General features: G+C 43.8%; 1 protein-coding gene across 1 annotated transcript; it reads right to left on the reverse strand.

The window, feature by feature from the left end:
* Positions 1-1270: 1270 nt before the first annotated feature.
* LOC307236782 (choline transporter-like protein 2) lies at positions 1271-25783 on the reverse strand. Its single transcript, XM_080009304.1, has 22 exons — positions 25635-25783; positions 12737-12785; positions 12505-12578; positions 12307-12391; positions 12105-12189; positions 11755-11871; positions 10861-10921; positions 10152-10275; positions 9978-10061; positions 9738-9850; positions 9445-9573; positions 9059-9158; positions 8764-8856; positions 8511-8595; positions 5783-6045; positions 5536-5630; positions 4880-4983; positions 4687-4760; positions 4502-4572; positions 4296-4378; positions 4054-4138; positions 1271-2141 (listed from the first exon to the last, which is right to left on the reverse strand). Exons 1-22 carry the CDS (start codon positions 25657-25659, stop codon positions 2038-2040), a joined length of 2103 nt encoding a protein of 700 aa, XP_079865430.1. The 5' UTR covers positions 25660-25783; the 3' UTR covers positions 1271-2037.
* Positions 25784-26931: the final 1148 nt, after the last annotated feature.

Here is a 26931-nt window from a genome sequence, read left to right on the forward strand (position 1 = left end):
TCCACCGCTGAAAGCACCTGCAATGGGCACGTGAGCATCAGAACCGGACCATGGAGCAATGGAAGAAGGTGGCCTGGTCTGATGAATCACGTTTTCTTCTACATCATGTGGATGGCCGGGGTTTGGTCCGATCTGATCGAGCATCTGTGGGATGTGCTGGAAAAACAAGCCCGATCCATGGAGGGCCCCACCTCGCAACTTCCAGGACTTAAAGGATCTGCTAACGTCTTGGTGCCAGATACCACAGGACACCTTCAGAGGTCTTGTGGTGTCAATTCATCGATGGACCAGAGCTGTTTTGGCAGCACAAGGGGGAGCTACCCAATATTAGTGGTTATCAGTGGCAGTTTTAATGTTGTGGCTGATCGATGTACAGTATATTATCCTATTGTTTGTAATGTCAATGGTTCAAACTTTAAAATTGGGTTAAACTGGCTGCAAACATCAATTTCTAGGATGCTTCTTCTCTACCATCACCCTTTTCAATGTTATTTCAGAAGAGAAAAAAAATCCCAGATAAAATATTTCAAGAGGATTTACATGCAAATAGCTATACACTGTTTTCAACCGGATTCCAATTGTGGAGGGCTGCTTCTCTCCAAGGCTCTTCTGATTGTGAAAGATGTTTATGGAATTGAAGAAATGTCATGAAGGCCGACATCCGTCGCCTGACATTACACCATGTGTGTTGAGCAAGGACGAAACAGCTGATGATCTGCATGGTGGCTGCATCGTGTGGAATGCTACCAGACAGCGCTTTATCTCAACACACATAGCTGCTGCATGAGTAGCGTCTACACATGTATTTAAGCAAGGGAATAGTCTCAATACTCTACAGTAGGCATATACTGTATTTTGTCTATGATTCTAAGTCAAAGGGTTTTTTTCTATGCATTATTATAGTCTCGACTGAATCTTAAATGGATTGTCAATGAATATGACTAAATGAATGATGCAAGCTCCTTGGTTTCATAGAAAGCATCGTCTTTCTGGTTTTGTTTTGGGACATTTCTCGGCGCTCCCAGGGCCGCGGTCGCATACGCAAAGCGCACACAGCAGATATGCCTCGAGGACGACGCCGCTCCTGCCGATGACTGAGCGGCTCAGGGTGCGCAGGTGCCCTTCAAGGCGACAGGAATGGAAGGAATCCTTTAACGCTCAGCGGCAGGTGAACCCTCGCGGAAGTCATGCTGGACTCGTGGTCACACCTTCAACAAATATGCCTTTTCAAAATGTCTTATGTAAAAATGTGAAATGAGTCTCGCGCATGTCGTGCGCGTGCACACAGCTATTTTATTTCAAAGACAGACAGGCTTAACAGGCATTTGAAATGAAAAGAATAAGATAAAAATAACCAACTTCTTTGTGGGTTTAACTTTGAACTCCACAAACTCTTTCTCAGCCGTCTTGTGGATGTCGTGACACGGCGGGCTCGACGCCCAAGCCAAGAGTCCAAAGAAATTGTCTTTTAAGACAAGGCGCGGCCTTGCCTTTGGTATCCAAGGGGTTTTATTTCAATGGTTGAATTGTTTTACATGTTATATTAAAAAGCTCATTTTACACGGATAAAAATAACATCAATAAAAAACCAACGGCAACAAGTGTTCCCTCACTAACAGATGTATCTGAACTTATCTTTATGCAACATAGGCTCAAACATTAAAAATACAATTTTGCTAGTTCCTCAAAAGCAAAAACAATGCACGTAAGAAACTGAAAATAAAGTCCTCGAATGATTGTTTAAAACAGGTAATTATATACAGCTCTAAATCCAATACCTGGCTTCCGGAAAAACGGATATTTGCTGAACTTACAGGAAGAGGCAAACGGCATTAAAACTCCCATTTTGGTAGATGGCGTCCCCTGTTGTCGACCTGAGGTGACGGCACTCGCTGGCACTTGAGTTGTGACACGTGGATACGGCCGATGGTCAAACAGGCACTTCTGCATAACATCAATTCCCACCTCCCCTCAGACAGAAACAGCTCGGCGCTGTTCCACCCCCACAGTGGTTACCACACCCCCCAATGTTTACCGCTACTCTGCCGTCTCCTTATTCTTCTTGTTCAGGGCTTTGCGGAGGCTCTCCGGCATCATATAGGGCCTTTCTTCACTTCCATCATTCCGCTCCAGATCCTCCACTATATCAATGCAAAAAAAAAAAAAAAAAAAAAAAAGAATTGAGAATGTACAAGTAATTTGTCTTGGTGAAGATTGGTGATTTTCAACTGACATTAGCATGAACAAAAGAAAAAAAAGGTAATAATTAAATGTCAAATAAAAATGGCCAAATAAACAAAGAGGCGAAAAAAATCAAGAAACAAATATATAAAAACATACAAAATGTGATTCTATGCACAGGGTAAACTATTGGGTATAGGGTATACATTACTATTCACAAAACTGTTTTACACACATTAAAATAATTATTTCACAACCATTTATTGACTACTAGATGTACTTAGTAACTAAAAACAACTGGTAAAACTTGATATCTAAAAGTAAGTTACCTTTGTTTGGTTCCAATCCAGGGTTATACAACACAAGAGGTGAACAGAAAAAGTAAAACGGTTAGTTTTTTAATCCGCAGAATAGAGGCACGCCGCCCAGCATGCAAAGAAAGAAAAAGGACAGTCTGCGTTGCCGGACATTAATGCGACCACATTGGATTGTTTTGATGGAGCGCACACCCAGTACAGTATGTGTCATTTCTCATCTTAACCTGCATCTATTTTCTTGACTGCACTGCGAGGGTACTTTTTGCCTGAATTTCCGTCCAGGGATTAATAAAGTGTTGCCTTATCTTATCTTTACAGTGAGAAACTGTATTAAAAACAACGTTCTGTAGATAGAGAGTTAAAAAAGGTTTCATATTACATAATAACATTTAAAATTATTCGATGAAAGGCGGAAAAAGACGTTGATTTCCTACTCTGTCGAGGCCGGACGGTGGTGCAGCGGCTACATCCTTGGTCATTCCACAGCAGATTATATTTACTATGCATTACTACTTATTACTCATTACTGCAGACGAGAAACAGCCTGAAACTCTTAAGCAGCCACAGCTGTGTGAACAGAAAATCGTATTGTATGTTTTGTTATTTTTAATCAACCTAGAATACCGCGTCATTGCAGCACAGTGGGGATGGCACCAGAACATGCTACGAGAACGAAGTCCTTCACCCATAGATAGATAGAGACAGACAGACAGACAGATAAAAACCACTGGTAAAAAAATAAGTGAGATTTGCCTGGAGAAGTCTTTTAAGGTGCCATTACTATTCTTTCCAGTTTAACCACATCTCCAGCCCCCGACACGTCATTAGTCGCTGTCGTCTCCTTCCGGTGACGGGCTCGCATTTTGACGGCTCCGGTTTTTCTTTTGCCTCTTCGGCGCCTGGGCTTCGCTCTCCGGCGGCGACCTATCCTCCGTCTTCCCCAGAATGTCGCGGAGATGCGGGGACATGGAGTACGGCCGCTCGGAGGAGCCGTCGTTTCGCTCTACGTCCTCGTCTTTGGCGGGCGTGCACATTTTCATTTGTGGCGTGAGCGCGTGTTTGTTTCAAGTGCGCGTGCAGGGAGGGAGGCGGCGGGAGGCGGGAGGCGGTTACAGAAATCAGGACAGTGAGGGTCACAGGAAGTGAGGGGGAGTGGAAGGAAAAAGAAAGATAAAAGTCAAAATGGTAAGCAAAAGCACCAGCCATGTTAGATCTTGCAAGTTAAAGCTTCATTGAGTAAGCAGAAGGGAGAGAGTGTTCAATTCAAAGTAGCTGTTGTAAGGGACACTTCAATACTCATGCAATTTAGTGTAAATTAGAATTAGTGACAGCCAGACACCCTGGGGAATAGAGTGGTTCGAGAAGTGAGGATTGGATGTAGTCTGTCATTGAGCTTTGCTTCGATCATCTCTAATCCTCGAGTGAATATTCCACCCAGACGAGCCTCCCTCGTCCCGGATGGGCAGCCAGTGTATTTGCCGCGTCTCCTTGTAACGTATCACATTCATGTAACCGCTCTGAGAGCGACACGTAGACACACAACGCTAAAACTCACAGAAGCAGAGGAAGAGCGTGTCCACACACATCTCATACACGCTGAAGAAACCATGGGAGATGAGGTAGGTGCCGACCACTACAGTCTGGCAGGAAATAAGAGAAAAATGACAAAGGAAGAGGAGGGGGGAAAAAAATAATAATAAGGGACATTTTACACCCCAAATCTTTTTGCAGACACAAACTTAACTCATGTGGAGACAAATTGAACCGAATGTGAGAGCGGTCAGTTGACAGACTCACCAGTATTTGGACCCAGAGGAAGTGAAGATGGGGCGCCGGCGCTCCCTCTATACGGCTAGAGAAGAAGAAAAATGCAACGATTCCTAGAGTGGAGAGGTAGAAAAGGCATTGACAAAAAAAAAACATGTTCAATAAAAAGTTAGCTCACTACATTGTACATAAGCTTTGAATATACAGAATAACAATAAACGGGAGAGCCGACTCACCCACAAGAGCCACAATGAGAAGTTTGCACAAGAACAGGAGGAAATCCGTCACTTTGTCCACGACCATGACCCTGTGGGATCACGCAGACCGAATTTAAAAAATAATATTATTGATTGCAAATAAATGGAAATACTGACTTTTATTCACACATATTAGAAATCCAGAGGCACCGTGAATGGCTTACCTGACCATGTTCCTCAAGAGGAGGAAGAAGGCGTCTTTGGCAGAAGTGCAGAAGTTTTTGCCATAGATTGCCACCTAGAGACAAGAGTCACTCATTACATTTAGTCAAATTTGGTCTCACTTCACTGAATGTAGCCAAGTCAACCGGATTCAGATGACTTCATAGCGTGTCAAGTTCGGTGGCTCACACACACCATAATGTAGGCGTTTCTGTTGAGGAACTTGATGCATTTCTCCAAACACCAGAAGCAGCACTTTAGGCAGCACAGGACGAACTTGACCGCCGCGTGCGTTTTTCCTGAGGATAAGTCAAAAAAAAAAACACAAGCCAAAAAGTATTGAAACGAGCAAGAACAAAGCAGCACACGAGAAGAATAAAATACAAAACCAACGAATCACCACCATCAACACCTTTCACAGCAAGTATAAACAAGTAGATACAGGCACGTCGTCATAGGTTTAGAATGCGTTTCTATGGCTGGCAGTTTGAGGGTTGAATGTGAATAAATCCGGCTAGAGTAGAACCCCAGACAGCCCAAAACGGAGTAATCTATGGTAATTTATCAATTAAAAATTCTCTAATAAACAAACTGTTAGGTTACTCTGACGTTGTGTTGTGTTGTGAATGCTGAAATATCTGGTTGAATTCAGGTAGCCACAGGCTCCAAACTCAACGTCCTCAAGGTTTTGGGCGAATCAAGAACAAACCCAAGCGTTTCAGGCCACAAATGTGCTTCAGTTTGGAATCAAACTCCACGCGATAGAAAGATGTGAGTTACATCAAAGTAAATGACATGCAGGTCGATGAAAGTAACGTATCCAAAAACGGCGGTACAAACAGATAACAGACCTTTCAGCTTGTGGTCCAGGTACTCCAGGATGACCCTGACGAGCTGAATGATGGCGAGAATGAGCGATCCGAACGCCAGCGTGCCGGTGTGATACCTGACGCACAGGGGGAGGATCGGGGTGTCAAACAAAACACTGCAGTACCAAACAGCAAACACACACACACACACACACACACACACACATACACACACACACACACACACACACACACACACACAGACAGACACACACACACACACACACACCTGAGGCACCTCCCCAGGGACGAGAGGATGGGGAAGGTGGGCATGTCGTCAGGCTTGACGGTGGCCCAGTAGTAAGAGGCGAAGGCCCCCGCCAGCGTCATCTGTCCCAGCGCCATGACAAAGTTGACGCACCAGAAGAAGAGGAAGACGTTGTAGAACTGCAGGACGATCAAATACTTGTGGTAGATCGTCTCACCACCGTAGAAGGCAAACAGGCACTCCGAGTCCGGGCACTCGGTGTATAAATCTGTCTTTGTGTAGTTCTGAGCACAAATAGAGGAAATGATGATCATGATGGGCAATATGCATATACATACATACACACACACATAAACACACATATACACTGTGTGTCTATATATATATATATATATATATATATATATATAAAAAAAGGGCTATCAAAGTTAATGCGATGATGATGCTGATGTTGGCACATTAATGCACGTTCTGTTATGATGACTGTTTGCCCGACCCGTAGTTTAGGAATCGGCTCGCATTAAAGTTAACCGTACGCTCACACCAGAAGTGACATGCAGCGGCAAAGCAGCAGAAAGTTATTCATTTCCAGTGGTAGATGGCAGCGAGGAGTGAAGGAGAGCGACGCGACATCCGAGAACAGGCGATGGAAGAAAGTTAAATGGATTTCAACCTTATGCTACAGTGTAATTAGTTGCGATGCCAAACAGTCAGAATGGATTTCCGCTGGTCTGTCCGCTGGAAAAAAAAAAAAAAAACACTGAACAAACCCTCTACTTTGGTTCCGACCAGACTTTTGTTCTCAAAATGGAGGAGAAGCTTATCGTTGCGGGAGCCGGTTTCCCCGTGCCGAACGACGTGACTCTGTTCATTTACAGAGAGTTAATTAGAAAGGAGGATTTGGAAGGTCGTTGGGATCCCTGCTGAGGTTTATTACATGATGCACCCAAGTACAAATATGAAAATCCAAGTTGGATCTCTGTTGAGGTTACGTTCTTGTGGAGACTGCCCCTGAGCTTCCATCTAGTTTGATTAAAAACATTTTCATTTAACAGTGTCATGTCATGTCACAAATGACATGGTCAGAATGCATGGTAATAACAATATATTACATATACTGTATTATCCATATTATATATATATATATATATATATATTATTGATACTTTTATATGATATACTTTTTGACAACTGTATGTACATTTACACACTCACATACATCCTCAGTGAGAGAGAGAAGATTTAAATGTTTTTGTTGTATTTTCTTTATCATTAGTTGAAGACTACAAGAGAAAGTGGAAGAACCTTAGGGACACCCACAGGGAGAGAAAGAAAGTGGTGGGTAATTTTGCATATATTCATATATTGTTCTATTTTATAAATAAATATAAATAAATATAATAACCCTGTCACTTAAAAATAAATATATCTGCAAACAAAATGGAAATAAATGAGTGCGGCTATGTGAACATGAAGCGATGCGTTAAGCAGGAACGCCCACAAGCGACAGCAATCGCTTCTGGTGTGAGCTTGAAGCGACAGGTCTTTGGAGACTGAGCGTACAGGAGCGATAAAATTGCTTCTTGTGTGAGCGTGTGGTTAAGTGGGATGGCGAGAGCCAGAGGTGATTCTAGGATTTTCTTTTGAGGGGGGGGTCCTTGGCACGGAATGCTCGCTGTCTGATCTGTTTGTGGGTGGGTGTGTTTTTTACCATCACGTTAAGTCTGTAGTTGCGGGGCAAAGTGACATATGACGGGTGCTGATGATCGGTTCTTTTTTTTTTTCGTTTGAATGCTGCATCGACACGCACATGTCAGACTCATATTTAAATGACAGTACAACATGCTTTCTCTCAGTCTTTCTCACATACGCACACACACACACACACACACACACACCCCTGGCCAACAATATGAAATTTTAAAAGTGAATGTTCTTGGAAACCACACTTTGCACCCCACTGCAGTGGCAGGATTGGACTTTCTTAACTTTGTCATAGAACAAGGCCAAACATTTTTGGAAAGGTCTGAACTTGTAGGTTTTATGTGAGTTTGAGAGATTTCAGTGGACCCTAAACTGAGATATTGACCTTTGAACAGGGGCAAGGGAAGGTGGGTAATCACAAAAAAAAAATATATATATATATATATATATAAAAACAATATAATAAATAATTTTGCTTTGGGGAAGAAAATAGATGTTGAGAAAAAGTGTTCCAGATAGTGCTCCAAATGCTAGCAGGAAGTTCAGGAAGAATATATAGTAGTATAATTTTTTAGGTCTATTGTATATTGCCAAATTCTTCCGTTTATTATTTGGGTTTATTATACATTTAAAGTTCATTTTTGTGTTTATTATAAGGTTGACTGTATATTGGCAATTCGTTTGTTTTTAAGTTAATTTTTCTGGTTCATTGTCAGTTTTAAGGTTTTTAAATATTGCCAATTTTTTTTATCTTCTATTTTATTTTTAGATGTATTCTATATTGGAAATTTTAAAAAATTTAACTATATATTTAGTTTATTGCATGTTGCCATTTTTTTACTTTATTATTATTTCCCATTTATTTATGTGAGCTGCTGTGACAATGCAATTTCCCTCTGGGGGTGAGTAAATTATCCATCCATGTCTACCTAGAAGAGACAGATAGGTAGGTTGATCACGTAGCAATGCAAATCAGTAGCTGAGGCAGCATTGAAATGAATAAAAACAACTGTCCATGCATAAAAAATAAAGCGAGAAAACTCACGGTTGGGTCACACGTTTTGCTCAAGTGCTCACAGGTCGTCTCACTGGACACTTTGTAGACCGCCTCTTTGGAGGTGGACAAGAAACTGATCAACACTGTCAAGGATTGCAATAAAAATCAATCAAAAGCGTCAAATAAACATCAACAGACTCAAAAGTCCAGCCAGAAGTGTCTCCTACAAAGATTTGCCTCGCAATCATCTCCTCCTGATAACATCAACGCTAATCCAAAACCTCAAAACTTAGAAGGATACACAGCGGTGACAGCCCAGAAGGCGATGACTATGGCCAGCAAGACGAAGGTGAACAAGGGGTAGAAAAGGGAAGACATGATGTATCCAATGGCTCTGGAAAAAAAATAACAACAGAGCCAGTGAGGAGATCACCCACAGCAGAGTCCAAGAAAAAAATGATCTAAAATCCAGCATTTTTCTGACTTGTATTCCAGTTGCACCATGTGGGACTGTGCAATTCATTTCAAATGTGTGTCAGTTGTTACAAGTCACAACAAAATAATTAAGAGTCATGTCTTAGTGTGAGAAGACTGACCGGCTCGCCTCTTTGAGAAGTGCAATGGCTATGACGATTCTCTTCCTGAGGAAGATGAGCAGCAGGATGATGATGACCTCCACGATAGCCAGGATTATCACTGAGGGAGAGTGGAGGGTTGACGCTTGACATTGACCCAACTGCTTATACTGGCAAGATATTTTCACTTTGATGGAAATGCTTATTACTCCTTTGGGCCAATTCTCAATGATAGATAAGATGGAGAAACATAAAGTGACGACAACTAGGTCAAAGTGAGTCAAAGTCAAAAAGGAAATACACAAATCTTGGAAATATTTACAAAAACAAGAAAAAATGTCACAAATTTTAGAAAAGCAAGCAGAAAGCATACAAATGATTGCATGTAAAAAATACTGTGTACTCACTGAAGGCCAGCCAGGTCTGAGGGACCTGCAGGTAGACTTCAGGGTTGGGCACAATGCCCAGGTCCTGCAGTGTTAAATCGGCATTTTTCTGTATGGCCGCCGTATACTCCATGTAGCAGTGGACGATACCTGATCAGCAGTGTACAAACAATCCACCAGGGGGCAGTGTAACACCATCAGAGTGGCAGTGGTGTGAAACAAGCATTTCCCTAACCAAAAAGGAAGCCATGTAGAAAATCGTACACAGGAAGATAAATAAATGATGAGGGTCGTGTCCCCCCTCTAGTTCTTACCGTATCCTAAGACCAGTATCACCATGATGACCATGACCCAGACCATGATGCCCGCCAGGAAGCGCAGGAGGACAATGAGGAGGAGGCTGGTGAGCACGGCGATCGAGAGCCCTCTGGAGGGAGGAGACGAAAGACGAGAAGGCACAAAAATGACGCTTTGCTGCAAACATTTATTTCTTTATTTTATTTTCTGTCTTTACAATATTTAATAGACGGTACGCTCTGACGACGGCGACTTACATGAGTATCCAGTACCAGGACTTAGAGTAATCCTCAAAGACCTTCATGGCCACCTGACGAGCTTCAATCAGAACCGAGGCATTCCTGAGAACGGTCCCAATTAATAACAATTCAGCCGAGCCAAAATACGACTCGACGAAGAGGTGACATGGTTCCGTTGTGTGGCGCACTCACTTGACGTCAGCCAGAACTTCCCTGGCATCCCTGATCTTCCCGCTTCCGTCGTCAATGCTCGAGTTGTTTCCCATGGCGAAGATGCCTTCACTCAGGCCCGGGTCTGGGAAACACCTATTTGTGACTGGAGGGATGGGGGGCCAAGGAGAAGACGGAATTTTCAGCTACCCCTAAAAGCACAACGTGGCTTTTCCGGGGCGGGAATGGTAAAAAGTCAGAGAAACAGGGCGATTTCATGAAGGATAGACAAATCACCAGATTAAAAGAAAGGTTTAAAAAGAGGGTCAATGTGGAGCAGTCGCAGTATACGATTAAATAAACTAGCATTGTTAAGTAACAGGCACATACCGAGTGTGAAAAGAAACGCAAACACAGAATTTCCAGACATTTCTTCATTCCAAATGCAAGTCTTTGTTGAATATGATTCATTCAGAAAGTGTCTGACGGTGTTATTATTACATAGGCCCAAATACAATATTTCCCTAGCTAATGCCATTTATTATTCTTCAGCGATGTTAACTGATGTTATGGAATAATTTAACGAGAGTTTCATGAGTTTTGCGCATTTCTAAAGCCTAAAACCTTGTGACTCTATCTAAAAAGAGAATGAAACTTTAAAACGGTAGAAGGTGAAGAAAAACCAAACAAGACCTTTCATGCGTGAGCACATGAAGGGTCCTATAGAGGTGTAAGGAGGTAGTGGACTCACAGGGTATGCTGGGAATCAGCATGGTCGGACATAAACCTGATTTCAGGATTTCTGTTACACTCTGAAAACACAACAAATCCAATATTACTTCCAACGGCTTGTATAAAACATTTGGGGTTTTTTTTAAACAGCGTCCTTTTTGGTGAGAGTAGTCACACGGCAGCTATTCGGCTATTGACACGTGTATTGACGTGGAGACGTCCAAATATATGGAGTATCAACAGTCTAGGGTGTGCTGTAAGACACTGCAGTGTCATGCGTCATTACGTCACGTCCTGCCTCCTGCACACTCCACCCAGGCTCCGCCCCTCGCCTAAACCAAAGTAATTCCAGTAGGTGTGAACACGTCTGACACGGACAATCTCCGGTTGGGAGCTACATGTGTGAAAGAGCAACTCCAGGGACAATGTCCGGACCTGATTATCCAGAAATTGTCCGGGATGCGTTCAAATTTTGGATCAGACACTACAGCAGGAACACACTTTTTTTATCCAAACTGGGGTTAAAACAAATTGAAAAAGGAACATATATAAAACATGCTTAATGTAAACACTCATAAATCTCTTTTTATATTGATGATCTGTGTGAATTTTTTTTCACACTTTGCAAACACTATGTAAAGGAAGCTCTAAACTCTTCATGGCAAATGGTAAAGGTCCAGCTCAGCAAACTACTTGCTATTGAACTGGGATAAAAACAACAAACTCTCCCATTTTCCCAGAGATATTTTATGAGGCGAAACAAGATGCAGTTCATCTAGAGGGAGGTTCCGAGTGTGGGATGCGTTTTCCGATTCGGAATAAAGCCTGCTTCAGACTTCAGAGGTAACTACAAAAATTCAGACAATGTATGTTGTGTCACAACAACCCAAAGTGTGGTCAAGATTTTACTCACCATGTCTTTAGTTAACCCTGCTTTGCAGAACGTTCTGTAATACTCATAGTCTTCACCATTGGACATTTTGGCATGGACGAGCGTCATGAATCTTTTTGGACATTCCTTCACACAGATCTGCAGTTTAAAAACAAAAGCATTTCAGCATTTCAAAGCAGCTCATTGTGGCAGTCAAATTAAATCAAATTCAATTCAATAAATATGCAGATTGTACATTAAAAGGAAAAACAGCCATAAATGCTAAAGGAAGAAACAGGGTATAGGAAGTACAAATCTAAAGAATTGTTTGTGGAAAAATTAACAAAGCAAAGGCAAAAATCCTTTTGACCCATGAAGAGGGGAGCTCAAACCTGAGTGGTGGGACACTGGAGCTCCAGCAGCATCAAGGGACTTGCACACTTTATTATGTTGAAGTAGAACACCAGAGGCTTTTCCCTGCACGAGGCCAAAGCCAATGCACACACACACACAAACACACACAAATACACCTCAATGCCAAATAATGTAAAAACCTCCATAAACAACACATGGCAGGGACAGTAGGCCTCTTACTCTAGAAGGGTGCCAGCCAGCCCACAGAGCTTGCCGTGACTGTTCGTGGGGTAAATCGCTTTCTTGGGGTCTCCCTGGGACCAGGCTACCAGAGGAGAGAAACGGTGAAACTAAATCAAAACCAGACAACCTATTCATCAAGGGGGGGAGAAAGAATCACGCCCGATAACTACCGTGCATTTTTTTTATCTGCCTTACCGAGTACACCCACAGCAATGTAGCCCAGTAAGGCAAGCATGAAGATGATGCAGCACAGGATGTCCGTGCAGCTCCTGGGAAATTAAAAGAAATAATAAATAAATAAAAATAATAATTATATATATATATATATATATATATATATATATAGGGGGAGAAAAGTTGAAGTTTTAGGGATAAAAACAACAAACAAATCGTGAATAGTTTGAACATTATCAAATCTTTCTCTGACCTGTTAAGGATCGGGCCTTTGAAAGAGGGGTCATGTTTCCTTGGCTCACCTACACAGAAAGAAAAGCAGGAATTGCATTTTTCAGAAAGTGAGATCAAAACGCCGGTGTTTCTGGTTAAAACGCAGACGCCAAGACGCACGCAAAAGGGCGGCCAGCAATCCAGCAACACAGGATTTAATGTGAGAGTGTAGCAGAGGTTGGAGGTCAAACCAACGGTTAGCTCCCTTTTCAGCCATTTCTCTCATCAGGTGACTTTTCCCCCCGGGCAGACACGCCGGGCAACACAACGAGTTCTTCCCTGATGACGAAGCAAACTCTGAAGTCCCCTTGCTCGGCTCAAGACGGAGGTGAAAATTTCCGCGGTGCGATCAAGGTTTTCAACCCCTCAGAAATATACCTCGGCAGGTCCTATGGTCCGGGCATGAGATTTTAGCTCGCTTTTGGATTGGTTGTGAAGGTGACGCTCTGCTTGCTGGCGTCGTGTGTTGAAAACACTAAACTCTGCAAACCAAAGGACGGTTTGTGCTCACTGAAAATGAATGTCAGCACCATGGTTTTACATATGTGTGCCATAACCGGACTACCTTTTAAGGATTGAGCAAGTCATTTTGAGAGTCCAAAGGGGTAAGAAGGGGCGCCTACTCAAAGCACACCCCCGATAGGGCCCTGTTGAAGGCCTCTAATAAGTAATAAGCTATGTACAGATACAGGCTACATTTCATTTAAGGTTATCTGAGGTCACACGGTTTCATACACACAGCACATTTGCCTCGTTCTCTGGCAGTTAACAGCACACTCATCTACCAGCCTTCCATCTGTCGATACGGCATCATCACCTCGTCATCATCACTAACACACAGCCCCTCCGTCTTAATAGCGTACCCGTCTCAAAAAAGTCACTCCAGCAACTATGATCGATCCCATACGCACGATTCCATGTCAAAAGGGAAAGTCAAAGTTGAAAACGAAAAGTTGGAATCACATGCATATTCCCACTGTCAGGTGGTTCAGGTCTACAGATAAGGCAGAGAGACAGCAGTTTATTTCTAGGAATTAAAAGAAAAAGCAGCAATGTCAGCAACGGCCATCTTGGTCACAAACTTCCTCCTCCTAAACAACCAAACATGGACCGCGCAGCGCCCGCACGTAAGCCGAAAAGGATGAATGAATTATGAATGATGAATTATGCTCATTCATTAATTCATTTTGGCTTGTCCCGCGGCTAGAGCCACTGGGTCTAGACGGAAGAGCATGATATTCCCTGTGGTGACTCGGGGCCGAACGCGGTCAGGGTAGCGACTCTGTTCATGGGCCTGCATCTACCTGATCAGTGCTAAGTAAAAAAAAAAACTCAGGGCAGCATTGTGTGCGGGAAAGGGAAGCCAAGAGAGGACGGGCAGTGTTCAGGTCCCCCTTCAGGATGCTGTTAACATTAAAACAACATTGCTTCAGAACAAAACAAGCTCTCGCGAACTACTGGTGTGAGCTCCACTTGCTAATCAGCTTCTTCTGTACCCAAAGGATGCTTTCTAAGCGCAACTCCACGGTGACGGTAGACACCCGAAGATCAATAAAATGTAGTAGTTACCATGTTTGCCGTAAAACTCTACTTCCTCGGGCATCTTGGAAAATCCTACTTGTGGCCAAATCCAATCATAAGGAGAAAAGGGAAATCTCTTTCCCCCCCCCCACTCTTCTCTCCTTGTGCTCGGTCCTCTTCCTGCCCCGCCGAGGTGTGTGTGTGTGTGTGTGTGTGTGTGTGTGTGTGTGTGTGTGTGTGTGTGTGTGTGTGTGTGTGTGTGTGTGTGTGTGTGTGTGTGTGTGTGTGTGTGTGTGTGTGTGTGTGTGTGTGTGTGTGTGTGTGTGTGTGTGTGTGCGCGCGCGCGCGCGTGCACCACTGCGAGAGGAAGACAGGGGGAAACACAGGTTCTATGCCAAGAGAAACCTGCCCAACCTGTCTGCGAAGAGCTGCGAACTCCACCCCAAACAATGCTGCTTCCCTTTAATCTCTGGTCCACCTCGTCTACCCCCGACCTCCAAAAAAATTCTCCTCTTCTTTCTCTCCCACAGAGCTCTTGTCTTTTCCTCCGCCTCAATCCTTGGTTTCCCGGCTCACAAAGGCGTGGAAGATACCAAAGGTTCTTCCACTAACCCCTCCCCATCCCGCCCTCTCTGTTGTGAAAGTAAAGTGAAAGGAAGAGATTGAGGAACCGTTGGGGGTGGTTGGAATCGTAGATGTTGGCGAATACTGACTAAAGTGCACAGAAACGTGTTTAGGCGAAAACAAGCAGGGTTTGCACCACCACCGCCTCCGCTGGATTTCTGTTAGTGTGCGGTTTAACTGGGCGGAGTTTTGTTGAGTCGGCGTTATGATTTGATTCAGGTGTGGGAAAGCATCATTGGGTGTGATCAACACACACAGTAAACACCCTGTGCGTGCCTGAAATTTGGAAATGTTGCTGCTGCTGTAACAGCTCCTAGATACGTCAGTTAGTAGGACGGGTAAATGTAGAGAAATTGAAAATCTCCCTGTTGCGGGACTAATAAAGGTATATTAAAAAATAATAATAATTAAATTGCAAATGAGTTATGAGTTATCATAATAACTTATAATATGATGAGTTATGAAGGAAGACATCTTCACTTTATAAAATGAATAACTGGGCCATGTATAAATAAATAAGAAACCTATTTTATAACGACGGTCACCTAACATGTCTTGAACAGCCTCCTTGTGTATCTCCAAAGGCAGATGTTGTGGCCACATAAAGCACGGCACTCGGAGTGTTCACATATGTACATAACACTGTATATCTGAAGACATTATACTGTACATAGAATGAAACTGCATCCAGATGCATAACGGTCAGAGGACATTCATTCACAGCCTTCATTCAACATTAACAGAGGGCGGCAGATTCTCTGATTGGACAGAGAATCGCATGTTTGTTTATAATGTGAAGAGTTTGTTCAATCGTGAATTGAGCATTGATTTTTTTTTTGTTGACGCAGCGACACCTAGGACACCTGGTAAGTTTCAACTCTTTTCGGATTGTAAGAATTCTGGTAATTGTATCGTACCGTTCACATCCTCTTCGCCCCTGTCGCATTTTAGTCGACTTTTCCTCTTTATAAATAGCAAATGTGAACGCAGTTCTGACTGGGAAGCAAGGCGCAGGAGTTTTTAATCTTTTAAAAGCCTCTCATAGCAATCTAATCCAATTCCCATGAGTTAACAATTGTGCATGTGGCCCGGATGCCTATCTGAATTCAATTAAATAATCATAAAGTTGCTACTTCACTATCACTAACCTTTCTGATTGAATTATCAAATGCCACAGTTTTTCAAGACACTGTGGGGTGTGGCGTCATACAACAATAAACAAGTATACATCCCACTGTAGAGCAATATCAATTCAGTGTGAGAATTATGTTAATCTACAGGTATGTCATTTGTTTAAAGTCATATTTTCTACTGCTTAATATTGAAAATTCCGGACTTAAGCTTAATTTGTACATGACTGCGTTGTGTTTCGAAGTTTGCCAGTATCTTGCCTCTTGAAGCCAATATTAGGCCAATATCTGTTAGAGCTAATGGTGCAAGAGAACTGAGGACACGTTAACCAGACTGATGATTTATAAGATTTACACTCCCTCTCTTGATGCATCCCTCTACATGCCTTTCATTTACACAAAGAGGGTATGAGTGTCGGGCGGAATTTGGCCAGGAGTGACACTGCGTGTAGCATGCCACTTATACCATCTTAATAATACTACAAAAAGATCATCGAAATTATTTCTGATTGAATTATCAGAAATTATTACATAATTATTATTATTATTATTATTATTATTAATAATAATAATAATAATAATAATAATAATAATAATAATAATAATAATAATAATAATCTTATCGTCATCTATTATAAGTGTCTATTTCCAACCATGTTGGATTAAGTTAGAAGCTGGTATGGTCAAAGGACAAGGAGAAATTGCTTCAGTAAGGAAGCCAAGACACAAACGGCATGGGAGTTACCACCTCGATCTGAGGGCGCGGTCCCAGTTATGTAACTCAACATCAACAATCCAAGTGGTTTCCTTTTGCCTGCAACCTCACTCTGCGTGTCCTTCATTAACCCTCCTACTGTATGACGCTGTCAGTAACACTGGTCGATCTCCAAGCAGTTATTATACAAATATGACCTCTGAGTTTTTGTTCTTTTTGCTTTCCAGGAAGACAACAGAAGACATAGCCCCTTGCACACTTTGTATATGCCTGATTATGTGTGCTTTTGCAAGTTGTGAAAAGAAGGAAGTTGAGGTTATTTTCTGTAAAGATGTTTATGTGTGAGAAACGCCTTACAGACAGTGATTCTGTTATTGGCATAGTCACATTTTAACAGAAAAAGTATTGTCATACCCATACTGTATACAGGCGTCACGTCAACATATTAGTATAGCAATTAAATGTTCCAATCTCTTAAAATGTTGATAGATATTTAAACCCTTTTCCAAAAAAAGTGCAATCCAACTGAACAGGTGGGCCATGTACAGCTTGCCTTTACCTTGAAAATAGTGCAATGCAAAGTTACATCAGCGATCCACAATTTAACACTATAATTGTCTTCTTGTTCATTGTATGACACTTTTATGATATAATCTTATATTAGTATAATCTTATACAATTTTGGGTAGTAGTTAATCATCCAATTGTCACTTCCCCCTGACTGGCACTTCATTTGCAATATTTCTGTAATAATAATAATAATAATAATAATGGGTCAAATGCAGAGGCCACATTTCACCGGCCACCATCCAAAAGCATGTGCATGTGTGCGTGTGTGTCTGTATGTGTTAGTAGTTAGTAGTGTGGCGTGTCGTGTGATCAGTAAAGATTCTTCTTCTTATAATAATAATAATAATAATAATAATAATAATAATAATAATACAAATATAATAATAATAATAATAATAATAATAATAATGAAAATAATAAATATGTACCAAAATAATTGTCCCTCATCCTGATGAAAACACCTATGGTGCATGCATACCGCATATGTGCGCATGCATGAACATGCAGTACGTCCTGGTTTTACTTAATTTCTAACTAAAATTTCTGTCTCCAGACAACTCCACTGAATAAAGCTGAAAGCCCTTTTTAACCAACCTAGTCTCTTTGACATTGGGAGCAAGCCCTCTATTATGGAAAGAAAAAAAGAAAAAGAGAGGAAAAATGATGTCAGCTGCAGACCTGAAGACGTGCTGGTTGAAACGCGTACATGGCGGCGGGGGATACTCACCCACTGTCTTGGCCAGGCACACGTGGTAGCGGTGCTGTCAGACACGTTCTTTTGTGCCAACTGCTCGAGTCTGCCACTTGAAGTCGTCCGCCATCAGGCCAACATCTTCTGACCACTACCTAGTCATCCCTGTACTGCCGAAAGGCCTTACAAGCGTCTTGGAGGAGGGCAAAGAGGTGAAATCGGCTCTCCCCTCCTCGGACCTTGTTTCGAGGCCACGCTACCCTGCCTTCTCTGGATCTCCCTCAGCATCCGTGCCAGGGGGATCAGAAACAGTTGGCCGCGCACCAGGAGTGGCATTACTTCAACACAGCCCAGTGGGGCTCTGAGGAGGAGGATAGGGAAGGAGAAGAGCCAGGTGATCGGCCTCCCCGCCCGCGTCCCCTTCCTGTGATTTTACCAAGGAGGTGAGCGGTACTGCGAAAGGCCACCGACTTTTGCCTCACGATGGTCAAGGGTGCAGCACAAGATGCAGGGCGTGTGAAGGGGTTTTCGGTGGTGACGCAGCGCCACCTATGGTTGAACCTCCTGGACACTACAGTGAAGGTGTCGGGCCTATTTGGGCCCATTGAGGACGCCATGACCCACAAGTTCGAGCGGCAGAAGGAGTCGTGGCATTGAGTAATTTTATCGGCCGAATGCCCCGGTCCCCGTGTCGCTAGCTCCGGCTCATCGCGGGAGCAGTCGGGATCAGAAGTCCCCCAAGAATGTCCCAGGCCCAGAGTGGACCAGCTCCAGCCCAGGAGATGTCCCAGCCACTACCCGCTGATGGGATGAGGGGCTGGAACAGGAATCCCTTCCGTGTTCCCAGCAGACGCAGGCTTCGGTGGTGTGGGGTAGGAAGGTGCAGAGGACCTGAGCCGCTATGGAGAAGGGGTTTAGTGCTGCTGGACCGTCTGCTTGTCCTCGAGTTTTAGCACGAAAAAGACATTCTACTGTACCACGTCCCGTGCCAGTGAAAGCCATGTGATTAATGTACACAAAATACACAGTCTTCATTTCCCCTCGTTCCCTCCAGTGTTTTCCCAGTGCGTTTATCAAGGCCTCCTGTCCACTCAGAAGACATGAGCGTGAGGCCCCGAAACGAAAAGAGGTGGTCGCTGCCAGAAACCAGAGCATGCCTCTCCGCTTGTGTGAGCATATTGAGACTGATCGCGCAGTTTCTCCCTCGGTAGATAGGCAATTCTAAAGGGCTATGCGCAGTTCGCCCTTTGTCCATGTGAGGGAGTCACACAGACAAAGTCTTGGTCTCATGGTCCATCATCCTGGAACAGGAAATCCTGTTCTTGGAGAAGGGCGCCATTCGCCCTGTGGTAGACAGGGAGAGTTTTTCAGCAGATATTTCCTCATCTCAAAAAAAGACTGCTCTTCTCTAAGAGCCAATTCTGGATCTGAGAATTTGAAACAAAACATTGAGAAAGCTCCCGCTTCGAATGTTAACACACCGTCACCTGCTCAAATCGATCCGACGGGGAGACTGGCTCGTTGGATTTGAAAGATGCTTTGATGGATTTGAAAGTTCGCCTTTGACAGAGCGTACGAGTTTTGTGTTCTACTGTTCGGTCTCTCTGGCCCCCAAAATATTCACTATTTGTGCGAAGCTATTGCCCCTCTTCTCACCCAGGGAATAAAGGCTCTGTCATATCTCGACAATCTCCTGATAAGAGTGGGGTCGATGGAATGGGCACACTCCCACACGGGGGCGCTGATCGACCACCTCCGCAGCCTGGGTTTTCTGGTGAATTGGAAAAAGAGCGCTCTGGTTCCAGGCCAGCGTACTGTGTACTTGGGTCTTGATCTGGACTCATGGTCGATATGTGTACGGCTGACTCTGACAAGGAGCTTGACTGTGGTCACTGCAGCCCGCAAGGCTGTCCCTACGCAAGGTTGCCAGGGCACGTCAGTTATGGTCCTACTGGGCTTGATGGCGGCTGCCTCAGCTGCAGTCCCAATGGGTCATGGTCAGGATGAGACCCCTGCAATGCTGGTTTATTAAACAACGGGTGCGTCCATCCAGGGACCTCTCCCGGTTACTAACCAATACACAGGAGTGTCAAGACCTCATGAAAGGCGTCCGGCTGGGTCTGGTGATAAAAACGATGCCTCCCTGTACGGCTAGGGTGCTGTTTGCCAGGGCCGGAAATCTTCCATCCTGCTCCCAACAAGTGGAAACTTGTCACTTGGCCCCTGAGCAGGACCAGCTATTAAACAAAGGTTTACACATTTAGGTGGTGGAAATAATTTCGAGCGCTAGAGCCCTGTCAACGAAGGCGCTTTACACATCCAGCTAGCCTTTGGGCGCTGGTGTGTGGTGCATGGAGATGACCCATTACATGTAATATTGGGGTCATACTCAGTTTCCTCTTAGATCTGCATGTAAGAAGCTTGGCGCCTTTCCACTGTCAAGGTGTACCTGACCGCTATATTGGCCTGTCATAATGGAGTGGATGGCAAACCACTGAGTCACATTTTGGCATACAGGTTTATGCAAGGCGACGGTTATGCCCGTGTGTGCAATCTCTGACTCTGAAATGGGATCTGGTTCTGGTGTTGAATGTCTAGACGGGAACCCCATTCGAATGTCTCCAGGAGGTGGGAGTAAACTTTTTGTCATTGAAGTCAGCACTGCTTCTGGCACTTGTCTCGTCTTAACATGTGGGAAATCTGGCCGCACTGTCTGTCCGCCAGTCCTGCTTGGTGTTCTCAATGGACAATCGAAGGGTTACGTTGGAACCCAGTCCGGCCTTTCAGCCCAAGGGCATAAGAGCAGGATTCAAATGGACTATGATTGATCTCTCTTTGTCTTCTCCTCCTCCCTTTGGGTCAGAGGAGGATAAGAGGCTGCATACTCTGTGCCCTGTCCAGGGACTATTGGTCTATCTATTGGTACCAGCATTTTGTCTGTTATAGATCTTAGACAATTGTGTAACCCCAGCCCAAAGATAGTCTCTCTCTCTGGATAGTGGAAGCGATCTCATTGGCCAACTCCTCCGTGAGGCAGCAACCCCTAGAGCTCATTCTACTAGGGGTGAGGCTACCGTGTGGGTGCTTTTACGAGGGCCTTCGGTCGAGGAGGTGTGCGGTGCTGCTTCTTGGTCTACCCCACACACGTTCACCAGATTCTACAGTCCCCGACACGACAGTGTCAGCACTGTTGCAGGCTGTTTTGACAGCTGCCAGGAATAAGCCTGCACGCTCAACCACGTTATGTGGTTGAGCGTGGTTACAGTCAGGTGGTACAAGCTCAGCTATATGCGGAATCCCCACCCATGAGCATTGCGATGGGTCTGGGGGGATGTTAATGTGATTTAACTCTGCACCCTATGAATGCATTCTTTTACCCTGGGATTGGGGTTTGAAGTCACATCTGCCAGATGGTTATTTTGAATGGACTACCCCAACCCTGGGTTTGATGTCTAGATCTTTGGGGGCTTGCATAGAACACATTGGTTCTCACCTCGCGATCAATGAGGTTTGGGGTATACAGTATGGCATAGTAAGAACTCGAGTTTGAAATGAAGTAAAACATTTTGTTTGTGCAATAACCGTGGTTTTACAAATGAAGAACCCGGGTTCTTATCGGTGGCCTCACTGACCAGCACGCTAGCAGAATAATATGTCAAAGGAAGTATGACAGGCGGACCTGAGACAGCTTAAGGCATAGTAGGAACGCTCATTCTTCATTCGTAACACCAGGGTTGTAAAACAACTCAAAACGTTTGGGGGTCCCTTACCTGTAATTACAAGAAAAGATCTTGTGATTATGAGATCCTGATCTCATCGTTATGAGATATCTCGTAATTACGAGAAAAAGTGGTATTTCTTTTTCTTTTGTGAATGCAATGTGCTTGTGTTCGAACAGAAACCATCAGTTATACCCCTTTCCCACTGCGCCAAAAACCCGGTAACACCCACAAACATCCGGCATTTGTCATTAGTGAGAAAGGTAACACCCGGGTTTCAGTCCCAGGTCAAATGACCCTGCAATAGACACAGGTTTTCATAGGTTCATGCTCCCAATGGCTCTGATGTCAACACGACATCCGGGTCGACCCACTAATTTTGGCCCCTTTCCCTGCGCAATTCCGGTTGAAGTTACGGACATTGGCGCGTTAATAGACAGGACAATCCTTGTATCATTCAATCATTTCATATCCGATTTAGAGTCCAAAATCAAAATCAGAAGTGTGAGCCACTCCAGCACCACCCCAAGCCGGTCTCCAAACTGGACAAGCGTCTCAGCTCCCCGCCACTGAAGGACCGGTGCCCCTTTTCCGGCATATTCGTGAGGTTGAACGTGACACACCAGGAAAAAAGAAAAAGAAAACGGCATTTCTCCTGTCAATGGGAAAGATGTCAATCGCCTATTTTACCAGGTTTACCCGAGTTTAAAATACCTGGGTATACGCCGCGTTCCAAATGATTATGCAAATTTGATTTAAGTGTCATGAACATTAAATTTTTTGTTTTTCAATTAAACTCATGGATGGTATTGTGTCTCAGGGCTCTTTGGATCACTGAAATCAATCTCATATACCTGTGATAATTAGTTTGCCAGGTGAGCCCAATTAAAGGAAAACTACTTAAGAAGGACGTTCCACATTATTAAGCAGGCCACAGGTTTCAAGCAATATGGGAAAGAAAAAGGATCTCTCTGCTGCCGAAAAGCGTCAAATAGTGCAATGCCTTGGACATGGTATGAAAACATTACATATTTCACAACACTTAAGCGTGATCATCGTACTGTGAAGAGATTTGTGGCTAATTCAGAGCACAGACGGGTTCGTGCAGAGAAAGGCATAATGAGGAAGGTTTCTGCCAGACAAATTCATCGGATTAAGAGAGCAGCTGCTAAAATGCCATTACAAAGCAGCAAACAGGTATTTGAAGCTGCTGGTGCCTCTGGAGTCCCACGAACCTCAAGGTGTAGGAGCCTCCAGAGGCTTGCAGTTGTGCATAAACCTACTATTGGGCCAACCCTTACCAATGCTCACAAGCAGAAATGGTTGCAGTGGGCCCAGAAATTCATGAAGACTAATTTTCATAGTCTTGTTTACTGATGAGTGCCGTGCAACCCTGGATGGTCCAGATGGATGGAGTAGTGGATGGTTGGTGGATGGCTACCATGTCCCAATAAGGCTGCGACATCAGCAAGGAGGTGGCAGAGTCATGTTTTGGGCTGGAATCATGGGGAGAGAGCTCGTAGGCCCCTTTAGGGTCCCTGAAGGTGTGAAAATGACCTTGGCTAAGTATACAGAGTTTGTGATTGACCACTTCCTTCCATGGTAAAAAAAGAAGAACCGTGCCTTCCGTAGCAAAATCATCTTCATGCCTGACAATGCACAATCTCATGCTGCAAAAAATACCTCTGTGTCATTGGCTGCTATGGCCATAAAAGGAGAGAAACTCATGGTGTGGCCCCCATCCTTCCCTGACCTAAACCCTATTGAGAACCTTTGGAGCATCCTCAAGCAAAATATCTATGAGGGTGGGAGGCAGTTGGCATCAAAACAGCAGCTCTGGGAGGCTATTCTGACATCCTGCAAAGAAATTTAAGCAGAAACTCTCCAAAAACGCACAAGTTCAATGGATGCAAGAATTGCGAAGGTGACATCAAAGAAGGGTCCTATGTTAACATGGAAATTGGCCTGTTAAGATGTTTTGATTGAAATAGCTTTTGATTTCAGTAAATATGACCTCCTAATGCTGCAAATTCAACAAATGACCATTTTCAGTTCTTTACAACCTATTAAATGTTTTGAAACTCTGTTGTGCATAATAATTTGGAACAGTGCATTTTGAGTTTTTTATTTTTGAAAAAAATACTGTTATCATTGGGAGGTTTGTTCAATAACATTGGAATTATACCCTAACGGTTGATGACTTAAACTTTACTGACTGTCATTTGCATCAGACCTCGAGACCAACATTAAAAGAGAACTGTGACCAGCTTTGCAATTCAAACTACTCCTAAACACGGGTTCTAATTACAGCCAGCTTCCCGATGGGCATGGCTGCAAGCTGCTTCAAATCCTCTCATTGAGGTTTCCTGATATATCTCAGCCTAAAATTACTCCAAGATGTCAAATAGCAGTGTGCTAGGAAAGTAGGCAAGGTAATTTCCCAAGGCGGCTTAACAAACTGACTCTCGGACAAGAATAAATGAAAACAACAGAGGGCTAGTCGAGAGACAAAAGAGACGTTATAACCACAGAAGTACAAATGAATGTTCCATGAATGGTCTGTTAAAGCATTAAGTATTTAGTCTAATGCTTCCTCTCACTATCTTTCAGCTCAAGCAAGAGTAAAATGAAATAAATCCGGAGCACCCAACAACTTATCTTATTACTCTCCAAGAAAAGTGTGTGTCCATTCAAACAAACAAACAATAGCGTAGCCTCACCTGGCTCTTTTTTTAATCTTACATCATTGCAATCAGCCTTAATGGCAGGATGTATCCGTCATTTTGATAAGAAATATGGACTGCGCCCAGTCCTCTTAGGCCTTTTGTCTTCCATGCAGTTTCAAGTACTTGAGCTGCCAAGGTCATCAATGGTTTCCCCTCCAGGACTGAACACAAGTTTCTCCCTCTGTTTTGTTCCTGATTTTCTCATCTAGGTTGAAGTGTTTGTGTCTCAGTTTTTGACAGTTGCACATTGCGAAGGTTCTCGTTGTTGCCAAACATGGTGGAGTGCATTTCAGCTTTAGGGGAAAGTGAGGGTAAAAATAAACTGCGGTATATAAAAATAAATTTGTGATCATGGGACATGAGGAAAAGAAGTGTGTGCTGTCACAATTGTAAGCATTCAAACTCTCTATATAGAGACGGGTATTTGCTAATTACTATTCTTTACATAGATGAGAGTCATGGACATAAATAGACTGGAAAATGTTCTCTTGTCTGTCCGAGGAATGTGGCAGTAACTGGTCCAAGTCACATTAGACTACACCCTGACAAAACACTATGTAGTAATGTACTATAATAAACATGGATGGAAGGATGATATATGGATAGACAGACAGAGGGACAGACAGATATAGATTGATAGATGGACAGACAAACAGACAGACAGACAGACAGATATAGCTGGATACATGAATAGACAGAGACAGACAGATAGATATGCAATACGCCTAAAAATAAACAAAAAAGTAGAAAACAATTGCAATGTACAGCGAACATAAAAATGAACGAAGAAATTTCCCCCCAAAAAATGCAATATTGAATTAACCTAAAAGTTGGCTAAAAATACAAAAAACGGCGATACGTATAAAATAACCATAAAAAAAATAAATAAGGATAAACCACCGTATCAGCGGTTCTATTTAACACTTTATTGACTCCAATCTCTATCCCTGTCACCCTCTATTAAGAAGAAACACACAAGGTTAGGCACCGTACCCGCTAGGTATGGTGAATAAGATTGAAAATCAAAGTTTCTCGCATGAACCGTGGTGTTATCTCGACAGGGTTGGGGGGTCAGAGAACAGCTGCATACAGACAGTATCCATACCTCCCAAAGGAAAACAAACTGTGACTTGAATGACACCCCTGGACAGGTGGCTGATATAGGGGGCTTCACATATTTACCACTATTCTGCTCCTTTCGTCCCATGACGATGATCAGCCGTTAAGAGTCCCGTGGTTTAAGCGAAATCGACTTTTAAGGCTGAATCACATTTCCCAGTCTCGGCAGGGGGGTTGGTTCCGACGCCGCGCTCCTCAGCTCCGCCGCACATCTCAACTTCACCCGAAACATTTTTTTTTAAAGAGAGGAGCCCTTGGTGGTGAGAAAGGACCAATCAGAGCTCGCCAAGCTGTGTCTGATTGCGACGCCGGCCAATCAGCGGCGTCGAGGGGGGAGCCAGCGTTCCCTCTGAGCAGGACGTCGCTCCTAAATAACCAAACCCTCCCTCACATGACACAAAATGGGAATTTGATGAGCGAAAGAAAAAGTGTTGGGCTGGGGAAACTACTCTCAGTGGTGTTTATAGGAGATTGAGCGCCGGCCTTACCCTTCTTCTTCGACAGGGGTTAGGTCTTTTATAGGGGGGGGGGGGGGGGAGTTGTGACGTCACAAAACCATCACAGACACATCACGCAGACATGTCACACGCGCGGTAACGCAAGGCGGTTGCCAGTCCGCGATAAAAAAAAAAACCCCATTAAGGAGGCAAGATGCCGCGGCTATTAAGGGGAATTTCCCCAAATGTTTTTTTTTTTTGTTTTTGTTTACATGTGATGATGTGCGTAAAAGCGTCTGCTGAACTGCATCATGGAATGCAATGCATGCACGTGGATTGCACACTGCAGGATGGAGTGACAAAGAACAAGTCAAAGTTCAAATTAAACATGTACACGTCGACAGTTAAGGTAAGTTTCCGGGTAGTAAGTAGATTCCGGGGCTGTTTAAAAGGCATTGCTGGATGAAGGACAGTGGTGTGTACTGTATTCTACATAAGAAATGGCTTCAATGCACGAAATGAGGGAACGGGTCCGCGTTATGCACCACGACTTCCGCAGAGCGGCGCCCCATTCATTGTTTGTTTCGTGTCGATTTCTGAAACTGCGCGCAACGTTGTGTTGATTCCGTAGCCCAGTCCCTGGCCCAACTGGAAAAATTATGGAATTTGAGGTGTTTATGTGTGTGGAGTTTGCATGTTCTCCCCGTGCTCACATGGGGTTTCCTCCACCTCACGTCAGTAAGGACCCCCCCCCCCCAAAAAAAAACATGCACACATCATCGTCTGACCAGCGATGGACACTCATCACCTGGTCCACGAATGCTGCCCACTGCTCCTGGCTGTGGCCCCGGAGGAAGGACAAGCCAGGATGAGGTTTAATGCAGAGGAACCATTTCACCGGCCACCATCCAAAGCATGTGCAT

The sequence above is a fragment of the Zeus faber genome, assembly GCF_960531495.2.
Source record: "Zeus faber genome assembly, chromosome: 11".
Classification (NCBI taxonomy): domain Eukaryota; kingdom Metazoa; phylum Chordata; class Actinopteri; order Zeiformes; family Zeidae; genus Zeus; species Zeus faber.

Coding starts and splice junctions, on each gene's coding strand:
- LOC307236782 (XM_080009304.1), bottom strand. CDS start 25,659: ATGGGACGAAAGGAGCAGAATAGTG. Junction 12,579..12,736: donor AAAGGCCCGATCCTTAACAG/GTCAGAGAAAGA, acceptor TTAATTTCCCAG/GAGCTGCACGGACATCCTGT. Junction 12,190..12,306: donor CTGGCTGGCACCCTTCTAGA/GTAAGAGGCCTA, acceptor GGCCTCGTGCAG/GGAAAAGCCTCTGGTGTTCT.